At 37.3% G+C, this 16,125-nt stretch overlaps 1 protein-coding gene across 6 annotated transcripts in view; it reads left to right on the top strand.

The window, feature by feature from the left end:
• Positions 1-216: 216 nt before the first annotated feature.
• LOC107602968 (mitogen-activated protein kinase kinase kinase kinase 5-like) overlaps positions 217-16,125 on the top strand; it is a 35,488-nt gene continuing 19,579 nt past the window's right edge. For all 6 annotated transcript variants that reach the window (XM_016295625.1, XM_016295624.1, XM_016295623.1 and 3 more), the window contains exons 1-2: positions 217-404; positions 3,518-3,575. In XM_016295625.1, coding sequence (XP_016151111.1) covers positions 297-404; positions 3,518-3,575 — 166 coding nt within the window. In that variant the 5' untranslated portion in view covers positions 217-296. The remainder of the gene's footprint in view (positions 405-3,517; positions 3,576-16,125) is intronic.

The raw sequence follows: 16,125 nt of genomic DNA, 5'->3' as shown, positions 1-16,125 counted from the left end.
TCATTATAAAAAGGCTTAAAGTTATAATCTGTCTGTCTGTCTAACTGTTTACGTATCTGTCTGTCTGTCTATCTGTCTGTCTGTCTGTCTGTCTAACGGTTTACGTATCTATCTGTCTGTCTGTCTGTCTATTTGTTTATTTGACTGTCTGTCTGTCTATTTGTCTAAACTTAGGTGTGCTGTTATTAATCTCATGTTGTTCTGGTTTCTGTTATTTTTCAAGGGGATGTGGACTGCAGGTCTGTTGTAAAACTGAATCTGGGTCATTAAAGTAGTAAATCCTCCAGTCCGACAGCATGGATCTGCTGGGCCGGTCCGGAGGGGAGATTCAGCGCAGAAACCCGCAGCACGACTTTGAGCTGATCCAGAGAGTTGGCAGCGGGACCTATGGAGATGTGTATAAGGTACTGGACCCATTATACCTGGGATTTATGAGACAACTCTATTATATAGCAAACAGTAATATATGTATGTATATACGTACATCTATGTGTGCAGTTGATATTTGGCTTCAATTTTAGCCAGTAACAGTTTGTTTATATAATTATGTGGTTGTAATGTTTTCGTGTTGGGTCAGAATTTTTACCTGGAGTCATCAGTCTTAGGCACTTCGGTTGCCATTTGATACGGAGAGGGCTACTGATATGAGCAGTAGCAAGAAAAATTAATAATGTATTTATTTAGTTATTAATATAGTTATTTTTTTAGCTTTTTAAGAAGCCATAAGCTTTTAAAGTGTGGCAAAGTCATATTCATGAAATGTTTGGCTTTTGCACTGTCACACCACACGTGGAATATTTCCTGCATAGATTAAAGCTCTGAATCTAAAGAGACTCATTCCTGACCGTGTGTTATCCCGGCATGTGTTCATTTACTGCCTTTCCAAATCCCTCAAGAGAAAAAGGCCATATAAGGTCAGAAAATGTTTCAGTAGCAGCTCCTGAGAAGAATAACTTTTCAGTGTATTAATGATATTGGTTGGTTGTTTCCGTGAAAAGAACCGTTTGGTTTGAACTTTATTATGTAAATAGACCTAGCGAACACTTTTGTGAAGTTTTATATAGTGTCTTTCATGGTTAAAAAAAAAACTAATAGAAACCATTAGGAAATGAAATATTAGGTGATGCAGTTAGTGGCAAGCATCACTATTGTTAGTCATACTCATACTTGCTTAATAGATTTTAACAAATGAATAATCCTTAATATTAAAGTTCAGCATATATCTTGTCCAGCACCGTTTGTGCTATAGTCATATTCATATATGAAACCTCAAATCGTGCTTGAGATAATGTGTGTGTGATCCTATATGATTTTTCACCTGACAGATGACCCAAATCACCAAGAACATCTTAGCAACCGCATAGAAATACCCTAGCAACCACTCACTACTCGCATGTTTTTTACACATGCACACACAACTCTTCAGAAAATGTTAAAATCTATTTTGTGGTTTATTCTGGCTAAAAACTGAATTAATCTTCGGGAGTTTTGCTCATAAGTGTTTGCTGAGAAATGCAGTAGAAATAAATATTTGAAAATGAAAAGGGCATGTGGGATCTGTGAGTTCTCATTCTGAAATATGCTCAAGAGATTCAATAAAAAAAAATCATATACTTGATCTCATGGAAACTTTGATCAAAGATTTATTAACTTGCATTTGGCTGAGTCTGAGTGCAACATGAGTGTTTAATTTGTTTATTTGGAGACTAAACACACACACACATTGTCCCCCAGGAATTTGGATGTAGCCGGCGGTCTGGAAGTGCTTGGAAATCTGGTGAATGTTGTAGTTTCCATTCATTCAGCAGAGTGCAGGAGTGAGTGTGTGTATGTGTGTGTGTGTGTGTGTGTGTGTAGGTCTGCGTATTACATTCACTGCTTCTGTTATTGTTCACTGGACACACTTCCTGGCTGGGTGTGTGGCTGCTGGTTATGTGGATGATCTGAGGGTTCAGCATTGATCCATCCGATTACATTAGGGTCCTAAGGTTATTGTTTACTGTAAGGCTGGATGCTAACCTAAAACCATTATATCTCAATTATAACAGTTTTTACTATATTCAGGATTTGTATTATATCTAATAAATCATTGTTTGTTTTTAAACAACTTAAAATTGTTGTTTTTTAAACAGCTGAGCCAAATCAGCTAATTTTACTCTAAATGTTAAAATGTAGTAAATACAAAATGCAGTAAAAATACCAAAGACATGTTTTCTACACTACTTTTTACTTATTTAGGAAAATTTATTTGCACCAATATTGTTTAAATTTTAATAATATATTAAATTGTTAAAGAGTCTTTTTCATTTGACTGTTTTTCTTTTATTCAAATTTAACGTAACCACAGAAACATAGAATTTGGGGAAAAACAAAACAGAATTTAGAGAAAAATATAAAATTTCAAAGAGCCCTAAATAGAACAATAAACAGCAATTTTTACAGCAGCAAGAATTTTTTTTTAATGATGAAAAATTGTATCTTTGAATTAATTTATCGAAAAAGAAAGTTTAAAGCAGCAAAACTATTGCAGATATATTGTGAATATTCAGTATATTGCTCAGCCACAGATCAAATTGGGCTGGTTTACTGGTATCAATCTAAGAATTGTATTCTAAAGCATAATGGGTTACAGAATATAGTTTAAAATTGTATTAAGATTAGTTAACTGTATTCATAAGGATATAGGGCTATGGTCAGCATAATCTCGCCTGCTTGGTAATAAAATGTAGTTACCTGGTTCAGATAACCGATAGCTTTCAAGGTGCTGCTACTGTGTGATTTACCGTACAGTAAAGATAGTACAAAGCAGTCATACCGATTTACTTTGTTGTGTGTTATCGATAGATGGCATTGACTGAATTGGCGGTACATGTGGTGTGCTGTGTTTTTCTCACTGAGTCTCAGGCCACATGTAACTTCCTTCCAAACACTTGTTTTTCTAACTCGGATGTGGATGTCTTGCTACTCATGTTGTCTCACACATTCACACACAATCATACTGGCCTGTTTATCTGGCTCAGTCTTATGATAAACACTTTTTATGAACTGCTAAATAACACCTGCAGGTTATATGGCAAGCTGCAGAGTTCACACAGTCACAGAAATCCTGAGAATGTCTGGGAAATGCATAAAATCTTATAAATGTCATAGATGTTTGTATGGTGAATTTGAAACTTCTCTTTGTGAGTCTATGTAAAGTTAACTTAAAAAATCCATATCCATTAATCTTAAAACATTCTTGGAAATGGCAAGAAAATGTGTGCAAACCTTAAAGCTAGTTGTCTAAAATAGAGGTATTAAATAGACATTTCATCCAGGACAGCCCACAAGACTCTTTTCTGTGTGTGCTTATGTGTTTTAATGGCTGTCGTCCTACTTCCATTTGGAAACGATGAGACTGTTTCCATCAGAGACACGGCTCTCACTTACACGCTCACATTCCAGTGTTTTGATCGGAAACTATTCTCGCTCTCCCCTTTTTAAATCACTCTTCCCTCCTTGTGTTTGTATTCTGCAGGCTCGTAACATCTCTACTGGAGAGCTTGCAGCAGTGAAGATCATCAAACTTGAGCCTGGTGAGTGTGAAGCCATTCTGTTGAGCTTGAGGAGGTGTGGTGTAAAGTCTGCGGTGTAGCTCATTTGACACATCCTGTTTTGTTTTCACCAGTGGAGAATGAAAGGAGAAATTAATTGTTTGTTTAGGTTGATGTACATGAATGTGAAGAGTTATGCAGGGTTTTTCCTTGCTTGGAAATGGTCTTTGGTTGTAGCTCACACACATGTCCAGTTGCAGTTTGTTCATAATTAATTAGGTATGCACCGAAATGAAAATTCTTGGCCGAAGCCGAACAAAATGAAAAACTGGGCCGAAGACCGAATACCGAACACAGTTTTTCGGATTTTCCCCCATTTAGGTCTATTTTGCCTTTTTTTATTTATTTTTTATTTTTTTCCACCATTGCATAAATTAAATAGCCAAAATGTGCTGTTTACTGTTTTGCCCTGCTTTTCAAAACAAAAAAATCTATTACAAAACAACAATTTAAAAATATTTACTTAACACTGAACATTTTTTTAATATTCTGTCAGACATTAGCCTATACCAACAAAGCATAATTTAACTTAAAATTAATAAGTTAATTAGGGCCATTTTTGAATCAGGCATGTATTTTTTACTGTACAAATAAAGGTAAGGTAGGGTAATTATTATTATCATTATTTTTGTCTTTTTTATTTTATTTTACAGAACAACAGTAAAATTACAATACTATCATTTATGAATGTTGATGGAGTTGTTGCTTTTTCTTAGCTTTTATTTAGGCAAAAAACCACAGGAAGATCTCAGTGCTTCTTTTTGTTGACAACAGCATGCAGATTTATAAATGATTCTCATTACGAATTTGGGAACATGTTTGTCGCACGTATCACATTGTCACATGCCTTTAAAAAAATTCACAAAAAATGTTACCGAGCAACTGACGAGTAACAGTTTTAGCTCAGATTTTCCTCACGCTTTGGACTTTGAACCCTGGTGCCGCGAGCTCGTGCAGCGCTGTCAGAATACATGCAATTCGTGCGTGCATTAGACAATATAACATTCTGCATAGGGTTGGGTATTGTTTGAATTTTATCGATTCCGGTTCCGATTCTGCTTATCGATTCCGATTCTTATCGATTCCCAATTCCGATTCCAATAAGATAAAAAAATCCATTAAACAAATTTTAAGTCAAATATTTAGATGTCAAACATATTTTATTCTGTTTTATGTCTATGGATTTATCAACAAAAAAAACCACAGAAAAAAAACAACTAGACTAATAAACATTTCAAACATTAAGTTGTTAAAGACAAGTAAACAAATTAATTTGCAATAGCATAAATAAATAAAACTGAACAAATGTCAGGTACAGAAATTGAAATCAAAAGTTTAAAAACACTGTATAGTTTTCTTTTCATAAATAAAATATTGATTAATCCTCATTAAATTTACGAAAGATATTCAGTCAGTTAATGATTTTCTTTTGTTCTTTGATTAACATTAATGATAGGCAGCACATTTATTAGACGGCTGTCTCTTTAACGCCGAACACACACAGATCTAAATATACTGTTACACATGCGTTTTCTTTCTCATCTGTTTACGTTCACTTAAGACAAAAAAACGGCTGTGTTTATGATGATATACTGAAGTATTTCATGCATACTGGTCGATAAATGTGAAAGAGAAGTCAGTTCTGGCCCGGAACAACCTTTGTGGAAATGCGCGGAACAGTTCGAAAATGGACACAGGTCGGGAACCTGCATCGGGACCATTGCTGTTCTCTGTGCTTGCGCTTCAGATGTGTGCGCTGCACGCAAACAGTGTGCAAGTTCTTTCCCTTCCTGCACTTAAATAGTTTAAAATCACATTAAAATGCGAATGTGGGAATCGTTAAGCGGAAACGAAAGGCACATGTCTTATCGAATACCCGATTATTGGAAATTTGGAACCGGTTCTAAAATGGAACCGGTTCTCGATACCCAACCCTAATTCTGCAGTTTACTTACTATTCGTTTGAGGCTGTTTCGCAATTTCAATCATCATACAGTAGCCTAACCACCAGCATCAGCCACCTCTTTTTCTCATCGGAGACATGTGATGCAGCACTAAACGGTCTCTCGCGGTCGGTGCGTCGTGCTTGTAATGATTTCTGCGTCTTTCTCTGATAGTTTTAAATACATTTACACTGCCGTCATGTTTGCGGCATTAGTGCATGCCTCTATTTGATCGCGTCACATCATTCTTCGGTACATATTATTCGGCCTTTTCGCTTATTCGGCCGAACACCGAAAGAGATTTCCTTTAATAATAATTTCGGTTGCCGAACATTCGGTGCATCCCTATAATTAATATAATGTATTTGCAAATTATAGCGTTTAAAGTTGGAGCTCCTTGAATTATGGACAAAACTGGCAGTTTTCCCCCTTGTGTAAAAACTGTTCCGTTCTCATGCTCTCATGGCTTTGTTTGACTTCAAGTATCCCAAGAGATGACTTAAATCATTAAGACCCAGCTCAAAAGAAACAAACATTGTCATTGGAAGCACTTAGTAAAGTGGTCTAACCTTTCTGTAAGGTCAGAATATTTTAATTCAGTCATATATATTGGGTGCTTATGTTAAAATGTATTTATTAATATAGGATGATCAGCTATAAAGCTGCACAATTAATTGAAATAAAACCGAAATAACGATATGACTTTGTGTGATTATCAGATTGCAAAGGTTATATGTAAATATATGCGCTGCATTCTTCAGAGTGAAGTGCGGCACTATGTTCATTTTCATGTGAGCAGCTCATAATCTAGTGTTTTCAGTGTCTCGGGGCGGTTGGATTCACAGTAATTGCTGCGCCACACAAATTAATCTCTGCGTGTGCTTCATGTTTGGGGTGCTTATAACATGCATTTGGAAATTACAATCATCAATTTTGGCAGTTTTCTGACAAAATAAAAGCTTGATTTAAAAAAAAAAAATGAAGACCGACAATTGTATTGTAATTTTACAGTTGTACTATATGATTTATTATTAATGTTAAACTGTTTTTCTTGAGTAGTCTATTTTTTATTCCATAGTGAAGGTTTACAATAGTAATATTTCTTGTTTCGTTAATATTTTAATATTTGCTAATAATAATAACCATAATTTATTATGATTCACCCTATTTGTTTGTTAATTTATTTTATTTTATTATTTATTTTAAAATCATTTTAAATCACTTTCAAATTTAGATTTGTCCCCTAAAAATTTTGTAGTGCTTTACAATGGAATAGAGATTCTCATAATTGAAACTTTTCTGAAGAGTGTTTTAGCATAGTAGTTTTGTGCCACACTTTAGTGAATACTTTGATAGCTTTGTGCAACAAACATTTACAGCCAAATATAGTTTAATATCTGCTTGTCAATTTTATTGAAGGGACTGGTGGACATGACACAGATTTATTATACAGGACCCACTTGAATTTAAAATAACATGCTGACTAGTCGATAATGAAAATGTAGATTTAAGCATCTCTAGTATACTCGTACTAGGTAAAAAATAAAAAGTTTCACTTCCCATAGAGCTTCAAAGATGTGCGTTGTATTGCTGTTTAGTTGGGAGCACTGAACTGTCAAATAATTGTGTTTTCTCCATACTGCACGAATCAGTTGGGTCACATTTTTGAGACCAGAGGTGTCCAATCCTGTTCCTGGAGGGCCAGCGTCCTGCAGAGTTTAGCTTCAACCAGCTCCCAACACACTTGCCTGCCAGTTTCTAGTCTGTCAGCAGAGGTTAAGGCTAGAAGGGATACAGCTGCAGCTACTGGGCAAGCGCACATCAATATAGTGTAATTTTCGTCACGCTGAACAACAATGATTACTGTATTTGCATTATTGTAAGGGGTAGGTGTAGATAGATAGAAAATTTAATTTATTGTTTGTTTCTGTCCATAGCTGTATCCCTTCTAGCCACAACCGTCTGAAGACCTTGATTAGCTGGTTCAGGTGTGTTTAATTAGGATTGTAGCTAAACACTGCAGGGCAGTGGCCCTCCAGGAACAGGTTTGAACGCCCCTTTTTGAGACTTTTGAAGTGTTTTGCATCTTGTATAAAACCACAAAACAGGATATGAAGGCACAGTCATATAGGGAGAAAAGTGAATTCACCTACAAATTTGCCTCAACCCCCTGGCATTTTGCTTAGGCGTTTGCTGAAGAAATGTTAAATCTTTGGCATCCCTTATTACTAAACTTAACAATCAGTTCACCATTTTTCCCACAGAGTGACTGGTTTGGATTGAGAAGACTTTGTAGAGAATGTTACACAAGTATTCTTTCTGATGCTTTCTGATTGTTTGAATTCTAATGTAACAATCTCCAACACATCTGTCCCAATAGAGGCTGATTGACCTTTTATAGTGAACTCAATGACGTGTGTGCATTTGTTTTGTCAGATCACATGATGCTGTTGATTAGTTGTCAGATTCCTTCAGTTGGTTGTGTCATTTGCTTTTTCTGTTAATGATTCAGTGTCTTGTGAAATCAGTCATCTGAAGTTATTGAGAAGGGAGGCACCAGAGGAACATCTGGACCAAGTGTGCTTGAAAAACAGGCAGAATGTGATATCCACCTGGAAAGCAGGTGTGAGCTCTTGTGTGCGTTTGCCTTTTTTAGAAAGCTTACTCATTCTTGTATGTTTGGCATTCGTCTTTAAAAGCAGCCAATCAGCTGCAGTTTTTGTGTGTATCTGTGTGTGTTTGTGCAGAGTTGCGCGTGACCACCAACGGTATCTCGTGGAGAACTGAAAAGCTGACTCTATTCACAACTTTTGTTGCACTAGCCACACTCTTACCCTGCTGCAGGAAAGAAACTTCGACAAAAAACAACTTCGATTGAGCTGAGACACACTTGATGTAGAGAACAGATTTCTTTGTTTGTTCATTGGCTTTTTAACACTCCACCCCCTAGAAACGATCGAATCGGAGCGTAGCAACTGTTTCTAACCAGTGGGACGTCTGTCGAGAGCATTTTTTCACTGTGGAATTCTGGGCTCTCATTCCACTGTTGAGAGCGGATGGGTGGTTTTTGTCATAGTTTGGTTTGTGGAAATGTTATATATGAATCCCAATTATAAAATATGCTGAGCATGACTATTTATAATGAAGTCATTAATTGTGAATAAGATTAAATAATGTTTTCCCCTGTGGTGGACTTTTAATTTGGGATTCATTTGCGGATACTTTCAGTTCTATATTTATCACAAACAGCTGGCTAATAGGTTTAGATCATGTGTTTCCCAAAGCATTTTGTGGGCTATTCTTGCAGCCTTTCTTTGATCTCTTTTACACAAATTCCAATATATTAGATAGCCAATACACGTTTCTGTCTAAAATCCGATAATGTTTTGTTGAGAGAAAATTTAAAGAGGTCTGATAAGTGACGTTATAGTTGCATATGAATGCCTTAAGATAAGTAAAGCTTCCTCATGTAAGTCATTTATCTAGTTATAAATTTGTACTTGGGATGTCAATTTTCGATCATTTCCATGATCGATCGTTGTTTAAATTAACAATCAATTAATCGATTAATCGTTAACCTAAATGCAGCAAAATACGTCTATGCAGCCCGGCATGACAGGATGTGCAAAAGTTACAAAAAAAAAAAGAAACCGCTTTCTCACCCGATTTAAAGGGGATTTAGTCTGAATAAAATGCTAGTAGCAGGATTGTAAAATGAATAGATGGGATTATGATCAATTGATAATATAAAGAGAGAGCTCGTTTGAGATCATTTTACTTTGTTGACTGTTTCCTATCCCGACACAGAGACCGCTGAACACGCCTCTTTAAATGGTTTCGTGGTGCTCGTTGTTGTATTTTAAAACACAATTGCAATGTTTTCAACTGACATTATGGCATTTAAAATAAAATGATCCTTAATGTAACTGTGGCACGTGTGGCTGTGCTGCGCAGTCAGTGAACCGTTTCCATCGGCGCTGCTGCAGCAAAACACACTGTTGCTAACATGAAACATTATTATGTGAGTATTATGACCTGTACTTAATTTGATCCTGCTGGATCCTGTTCCGGAAAATGTCAGATTTGGAATTTTTGCATTGCGGTAGGCCTATTTGTTTTTAAAAATCCGGCATTTACAGTGCATTAGATCGTGACAGTGCATGCGTGCGTGCATACGAAACGGAGCGAGCGCGGGTTTGGCTAGATGTATTTGGAGGTTATTACTCACGTTTCAGTATAAATTAGGCATGGGCCGATAACCGGTTTCAAGGTATACTGCGATTTGAAAATTTCACGGTTTCAAAACCGCTAATATTTTCGGTTATACCGTTCCTGCGGTATGCGCTGTTTTTCATGTCTCCTCAAAGACTGAAACTGTAGGAATCCCTCAGGTTGAGTGCAGTGTAGAGAGTAACATGACCCTCCTCCTCCTGTTGGTGCAAGCGAGCGGTCAGTCACGTGTGTGTATGACGGCCGAACTTAAGGAGCTGCCCCTGGAACATATGCGATCGGCAACCGGCCATTTTTTGTCTTATTGCAAGCAACTCGTCTCTGTTCTGGACTTGCACAAACTGCTTTGCAATGCGATCGTTTTCCAAAATGTCATTTATGTGAAAATATGAAGTCTGTAAATGTCCGTTAACACAGGCCAGAGACGTTGAAGATGGACGCACAGAGAAAAATACTGTAACGTTAGCAGACAGATCACTCACTGTTCATGATGCACAAACTATTGGAAGAAAATCCTCAATATTGATTTTGGGGGTTTATACGAATGTGTTTCTGAGGGGAACTGACTGTCTTCAGAAAAGTTTATGTGGTATTTTCTTTTAATCTCATCTCTGTATAGTTCATATTAAAGCAGTGTTTCAGCGCAGTGCTGCTTTGTTTACAGCAACCGAGGAAACGCTGTATCTGGTGTTCCAGAAGCGCCTCCTGCTGTCAGAGAGTGAATCTGCTTCTCATTCAGAGCTTCTGTTGTTTGCTTCATTCAGGCATGTAGTATAATTTCACAAAGCTAGTCAGAACATTCTGTTTTTGCTTCAAATTGGGTTATTATTAAATCAAATTATGTATATGAAATTATATAACTAAATGATATGTATATGAATTAAATAACTGTAATTACAGATTTAGGTTAAATAAAGATGTCAGTCTTTATTTTTCTTCTTTTTAGGAAACAAATCAAACAAAAAATAAACAAATTCTACTGTTCCTAATATTCTGTATGTTGCTCAAAAACAAAATATATTGAGTTCAGCTGAGTTTTTTTTTACCTAGTCATTTAAAAATAAAATTTTAGAATGACGATACCGTGAAACCGTGATATTTTTGCTTAAGGTTATCATACCGTCAAAATCTCATACCGGCCCATGCCTAGTATAAATATAACAATCAGTAGCCTATACTAAACATCGCACATCCTGTGATGTGACTATCGCGGATGAGCACATCACGATATCGATGCTGAAACAATATATCGTGCAGCCCTAGTGATATCATTAAAGTAGTCCATGTGACATAAGTGGTTCAACCCTAATTTTATGAAGCTGCAAGAATACTTTGTGCGCAATGAAAACAAAAATAATGACTTTATTCAACAATTCTTCTCCTTCGCGTCACCCTGGCGCCATTTTGGAGAGTATCACGACGCATGCATGTGCTCTCCTCTGAATGTAAACAAGGTGTCTTCTGCGTCAGCAGCAACACGCGCATGCATACGTGCAGGAAAAGCACACGCATGCATCAAAAATATCTTAATTTGTGTTTCAAAGATGAACTGAGGATTTACGGGTTTGGAACGACATGAGGGTGAGTAATTAATGACAGAATTTTCATTTAAACTATCCCTTTAACATTTGTGACCCTGGACCACAAAACCAGTCACAAGTAGCACGGGTATATTTGTAGCAATAGCCAAAAATACATTGTATGGGTCAAAATTATTGATTTTTCTTTTATGCCAAAAATCATTAGGATATTAAGTAAAGATCATGTTTCATGAAGATATTTTGTAAATTTCCTACTGTAAATATATTAAAACTTAATTTTTTATTAGTAATATGCATTGCTATCTCGGCCAAATATTGTCCTATCCTAACAAACCATACATCAATAGAAAGCTTATTTATTCAGCTTTTATGTGATGCATAAATCTCAATTTCGATACATTTCACATTTTATTCAAAGATGTTAAATTGCTCAAAAGTGACAGGAAAACCTTTTACATTGTTACTTTTTTATTTCAAATGAATGTTGTTCTTTTGAACTTTCTGTTCATCAAAGAATCCAAATAAAATCATAATTCCCACAAAAATATTAAGCAGCACAGCAAAGAAATGTTTCTTTAGCAAATATGAGAATGATTTCTGAAGGATTGTGTGACACTGAAGACTGGAGTAATGACTGCTGAAAATTCAGCTTTGTCATCGCAGAAATAATTGACATTTTACATATATTAAAGGGTTAGTTCACCCAAAAATTAAAATTAGGCTGTTTTTTACTCACCCCAGAGCCATCCTAGGTGTATATGACTTTCTTCTTTTAGACGAATCCAGTCGGAGTTATATTAAAAACTGTCTTTGATCTTTCAAGCTGTTTAATGCCACTCAGCGGGTGTTGCATGATTCAGTCCAAAAGAAGTTAAATAAAAAGTGTGCATCCATTAAAAAAAAACGTCTCACATGGCGCCGGGGTGTGAACAAAGGCCTCCTGTAGCGAATCAATGCATTTTTGTAAGAAAAATATCCATATTCAAAACATAATAATCACTTTAATGTAGCTTGCGCCAACCGTTGAACACAGAAACAGTTCCGGGAGCATGATGTATGAGTTCGGCGTTGCGCATGCACCGGTGAGTCTCGTGAAAACCAACGTTTGTTTACAGGATCAAAGGAAGCAAAGTTTCCTTACTTTAGCAAAGGAAAACCAGTCTCCTTTCGGCTTCTATCGAAATCCTCTGACATTCTTCTTTACAAATATTCATTTTGTGCTTCTAATTAGTGACCGTTGTTTTGTTTTGATCTCTCCACTGCGTTTCTGCATGAGTCACATCTGAGCGGCGCATGCGCAAAGCCGACCTCATACGTCATCCACCCGGAACTGCTTCCGTTTACAACAGTGAGCGCAAGCTAGATTAAAGTGATTATTACATTTTGAATATGGATATTTTTCTTACAAAAACGCATGTTTTTTTTTTGGATGGGCACTTTTTATTTCACTGCTTTTGGACTGAAGCGCTGCAACACCCGCTGACTGCAATGATAGAGCTTGGAATAGCCAGGACAATTTTTTATCTAACTCCGACTGGATTTGTCTGAAAGAAGAAAGTCATATACACCTAGGATGGCTCTGGGGTGAGTAAAACAGTCTAATTTACATTTTTGGGTGAACTAACCCTTTAAGATAGAAAATAGTTGTTTAAGTTCTAATAATATTTTACAATATTACTGTAATACTTTTTACTGTATTTTTACTCTATGGCTTAAAAAAACTTACATGTGTAAATTAGCAAGACCTAAAAATGCTCAAATGGTAAATTCCATGTGTTTGTGGGAAATTTCTGCATTATAAGCACAGAACCTGCAGGAATGAGCATTGCATTGAAATTAAAGGGCTGCCTAGAAAGTCTTACTGACCCAAAACCTTTGAACAGTAGTTTTTTTTAAAGAAGTGGTGATGTAGACGATGTCAGAATTCAAATTTTTACAGGGCTCCAGACTGCGACTAAATTTTGTGAGCGGTCGCACTGACGCGACCACCGCGTTGTTCAACTCATAAGCGCTGCCATTTCTGTTGCATATGAGAAACATCAAACAGCAAACGAAACTGAAAGGATAACGTAGGGCTGGGGAAAAAATCAAATGCGATTTTCATGCGAATCTGAATCTGAAAGCACGTGCTGGAGATTTACTACTAATCACCAGAAGCGGCTTTACTGACGAGATGCGCATGAAAATCGCATTAGATTTTTTGCACAGCCCTAGCATAACGAAACCGCGCTACTCATTTGAACTGCGCAGCGCTGTGTAGAGCCTGTCAGCATGAGCGCGAAGGTGCGCACAGCAAAAAGGACGCGAATATTGAGGAAACGATGGATGGTTTTCACGCTAAAGTAAAAGACCGCTTCTTAAACCAGAGAGGGTGAACATGATGGTATTCTTGTGGGGGAAAAAAACATGCAAGCACTGTCACCGACAGCAAGTTTAGTTGTACTTTTCTTTTTGTTTTCATTTTGAAAAGCTTGTTATCTTTGCTGTTTACCTCACGTTATGCTATAGAAGCATTATTTTTTTATTTGATTCCTCAGTGTTGGCTAAACGTTCTGTAATTTATTAGTCGGTATATAATACCGCATGTGGTGTAGGCCTATGCCATCCACCTGGATGATGCAATGGCAGCCACAGGACAACGGCGCCAGTGCGCTCACCACACACCAGCTACAGGTGGAGAGGAGAGAGAGTCATAGAGCCAATCAAGTGGATGGGGATTATTAGGAGGCCATGATAGACAAGGGCCAGTGGTGGCAATTTGGCTAGGACACCGGGGTTACACCCCTACTCTTTTACGAGAAGTGCCTTGGGATTTTTAATGACCACAGAGAGTCAGGACCTCGGTTTAACGTCTCATCCGAAGGACAGTGCTTTTTGACATTATAGTGTCCCCATCACTACACTGGGGCATTAGGACCCACACAGACTACAGGGTGAGCACCCCCTGCTGGCCTCACTAGCACCTCTTCCAACAGCAACCTAGTTTTTCCCAGGAGGTTTCCCATCCAGGTAATGACCAGGCTCAACCCTGCTTAGCTTGAGTGGGCAACCAGACTTGGGCTGCAGGGTGATATGGCTGTGGCGATAATGTCTGTCGTTTAACTTTTTTTTTTTTTTTGTAAACAGTTGGCAAATATTGCTGAAGCGTCTTTCTATTCAGCTGCTTACATCTTACCTCAGCTCGCATTCACATTCCATGCAGCTCAGCATCTGTGAATAGGGTTGGGTATCGTTTGGGTTTTTTCCGATACCGGTGCCAAATCGATACTTTTAAAACGGTACCTAAACGAATCCTGAACCGATATTTAAAAAAAATAAAATAAAATTACCCAAAATAGGATGGATTGGCCATTATTGAGCGCTATAAACACATTTAATGTCTGTTTATATATCGTAAAGGGCGCCCTCGTGCAGAAACTCCACATGCATAACAGAGGGAATAGAACTCAGGAAATCCCTAATATGGACAGGCATAGCTTTTGGCATTTTAATTTGAGAATGTTTAGCTTAGCTAGCTAACGGTATCTACCTGCTGCCATCAGAGCAAGTGTGATTGTTGCTGCATTCACGTGCTCCTCGGATGCTCTCATTTCCCGAGTTGTGCTTTTAAGTCGGAATGTGAAAACAACATGGACATTCTCGTTACAATAAAGATGTGTTGGATTTGTATTATTAGAGTTTTCCGAATTTTCTCAGTGGGGAAATTAATTTTCACATGCGGTGCCGGTGATCCTTACGTCCGTTTAGGAGAACCAGAGAACAAATATTTCCATCGATCGCTCAAGCATTTAAGTGGCACTGAAATGAGGCACCGAAATCTGCGTTCTGATTCGGTTCTAGTACATACGGGTTTCGGTACCCAACCCTATCTGTGAACAGTAAATCCCGCCGCCTTTGATTTGATTGGCTATTTCAAACATTTTGACATTGATGAGCGCTTTTGAGCCGCTGCGTGAGCTGGAGCATGCTAAATTAATTAGAATGTTTGATTCAAATGGGCCGCGCTGGGCATTCGTATGGGCCGATGGAAGGCTATAGGCTACGTATATTTACTATAATTCATTCTTTATATTTACGCAATGGGTCGGCCCACATTGTACAGCGGCCCACCGGGAAAACTCCCGGTGCTCCAGATGGCCAGTCCGCCACTGGATGTATGTAAGCAAATCAGACAAATATCTTTTCTTGTAAAACGTGACAAGATCGCAAATTCAAAAGTGAAAGCATCCCAAGCCCGGATTATAACACCGCAAAAGAGGAACTCCTGTTTACAAAATTCAAATCACAAATAGTGAAGAAAAAGAACAGGTTGAATGTTAACCACTTTCATTTCCATATAACTATAAACTATAATAAGTTCATCAGCATGCATTGATTTATCCCATGTTGTAGCAAAAATATAAAATAAAATTGCGACTAAATCATGTGCGAACTGAGAAAGTTAGTCGCAAAAGAACGACCAGTGGGAAGAGTGAGTCTGGAGCCCTGTTTTTAGGTGAACTATTTCTTGAATAGAATTTGAAAATGAATGTTCATTTCAAAATCTGCATTACTGTGTGAATTCAGGATATTTGTAAAGAATTTCCAACACGTCAGTTTAAATGGTTGTATAATGATGATGAGTTACAGTGATAATCTTATAGAGTGGCGTATCCTCCAATCTGTAATTAGTTTAGCGCATGTGGGAATTCTAATTCAAAAGATTGATGAGCTGGGTGATTGTAGCAAAAGGGGACGGGTATATGGATAGCTTGATTTATTACAACTGACACTACTAGTAAATACTAACAGCTTGATTTCTGAGAAGTGCATCAAGCT

Source organism: Sinocyclocheilus grahami, unplaced genomic scaffold, assembly GCF_001515645.1.
Source record: "Sinocyclocheilus grahami isolate Dianchi unplaced genomic scaffold, SAMN03320097.WGS_v1.1 scaffold338.1, whole genome shotgun sequence".
Lineage (NCBI taxonomy): Eukaryota > Metazoa > Chordata > Actinopteri > Cypriniformes > Cyprinidae > Sinocyclocheilus > Sinocyclocheilus grahami.
Note: the sequence above shows the minus strand (reverse complement) of the source record. Positions and strands in the feature narration are given on the sequence as shown.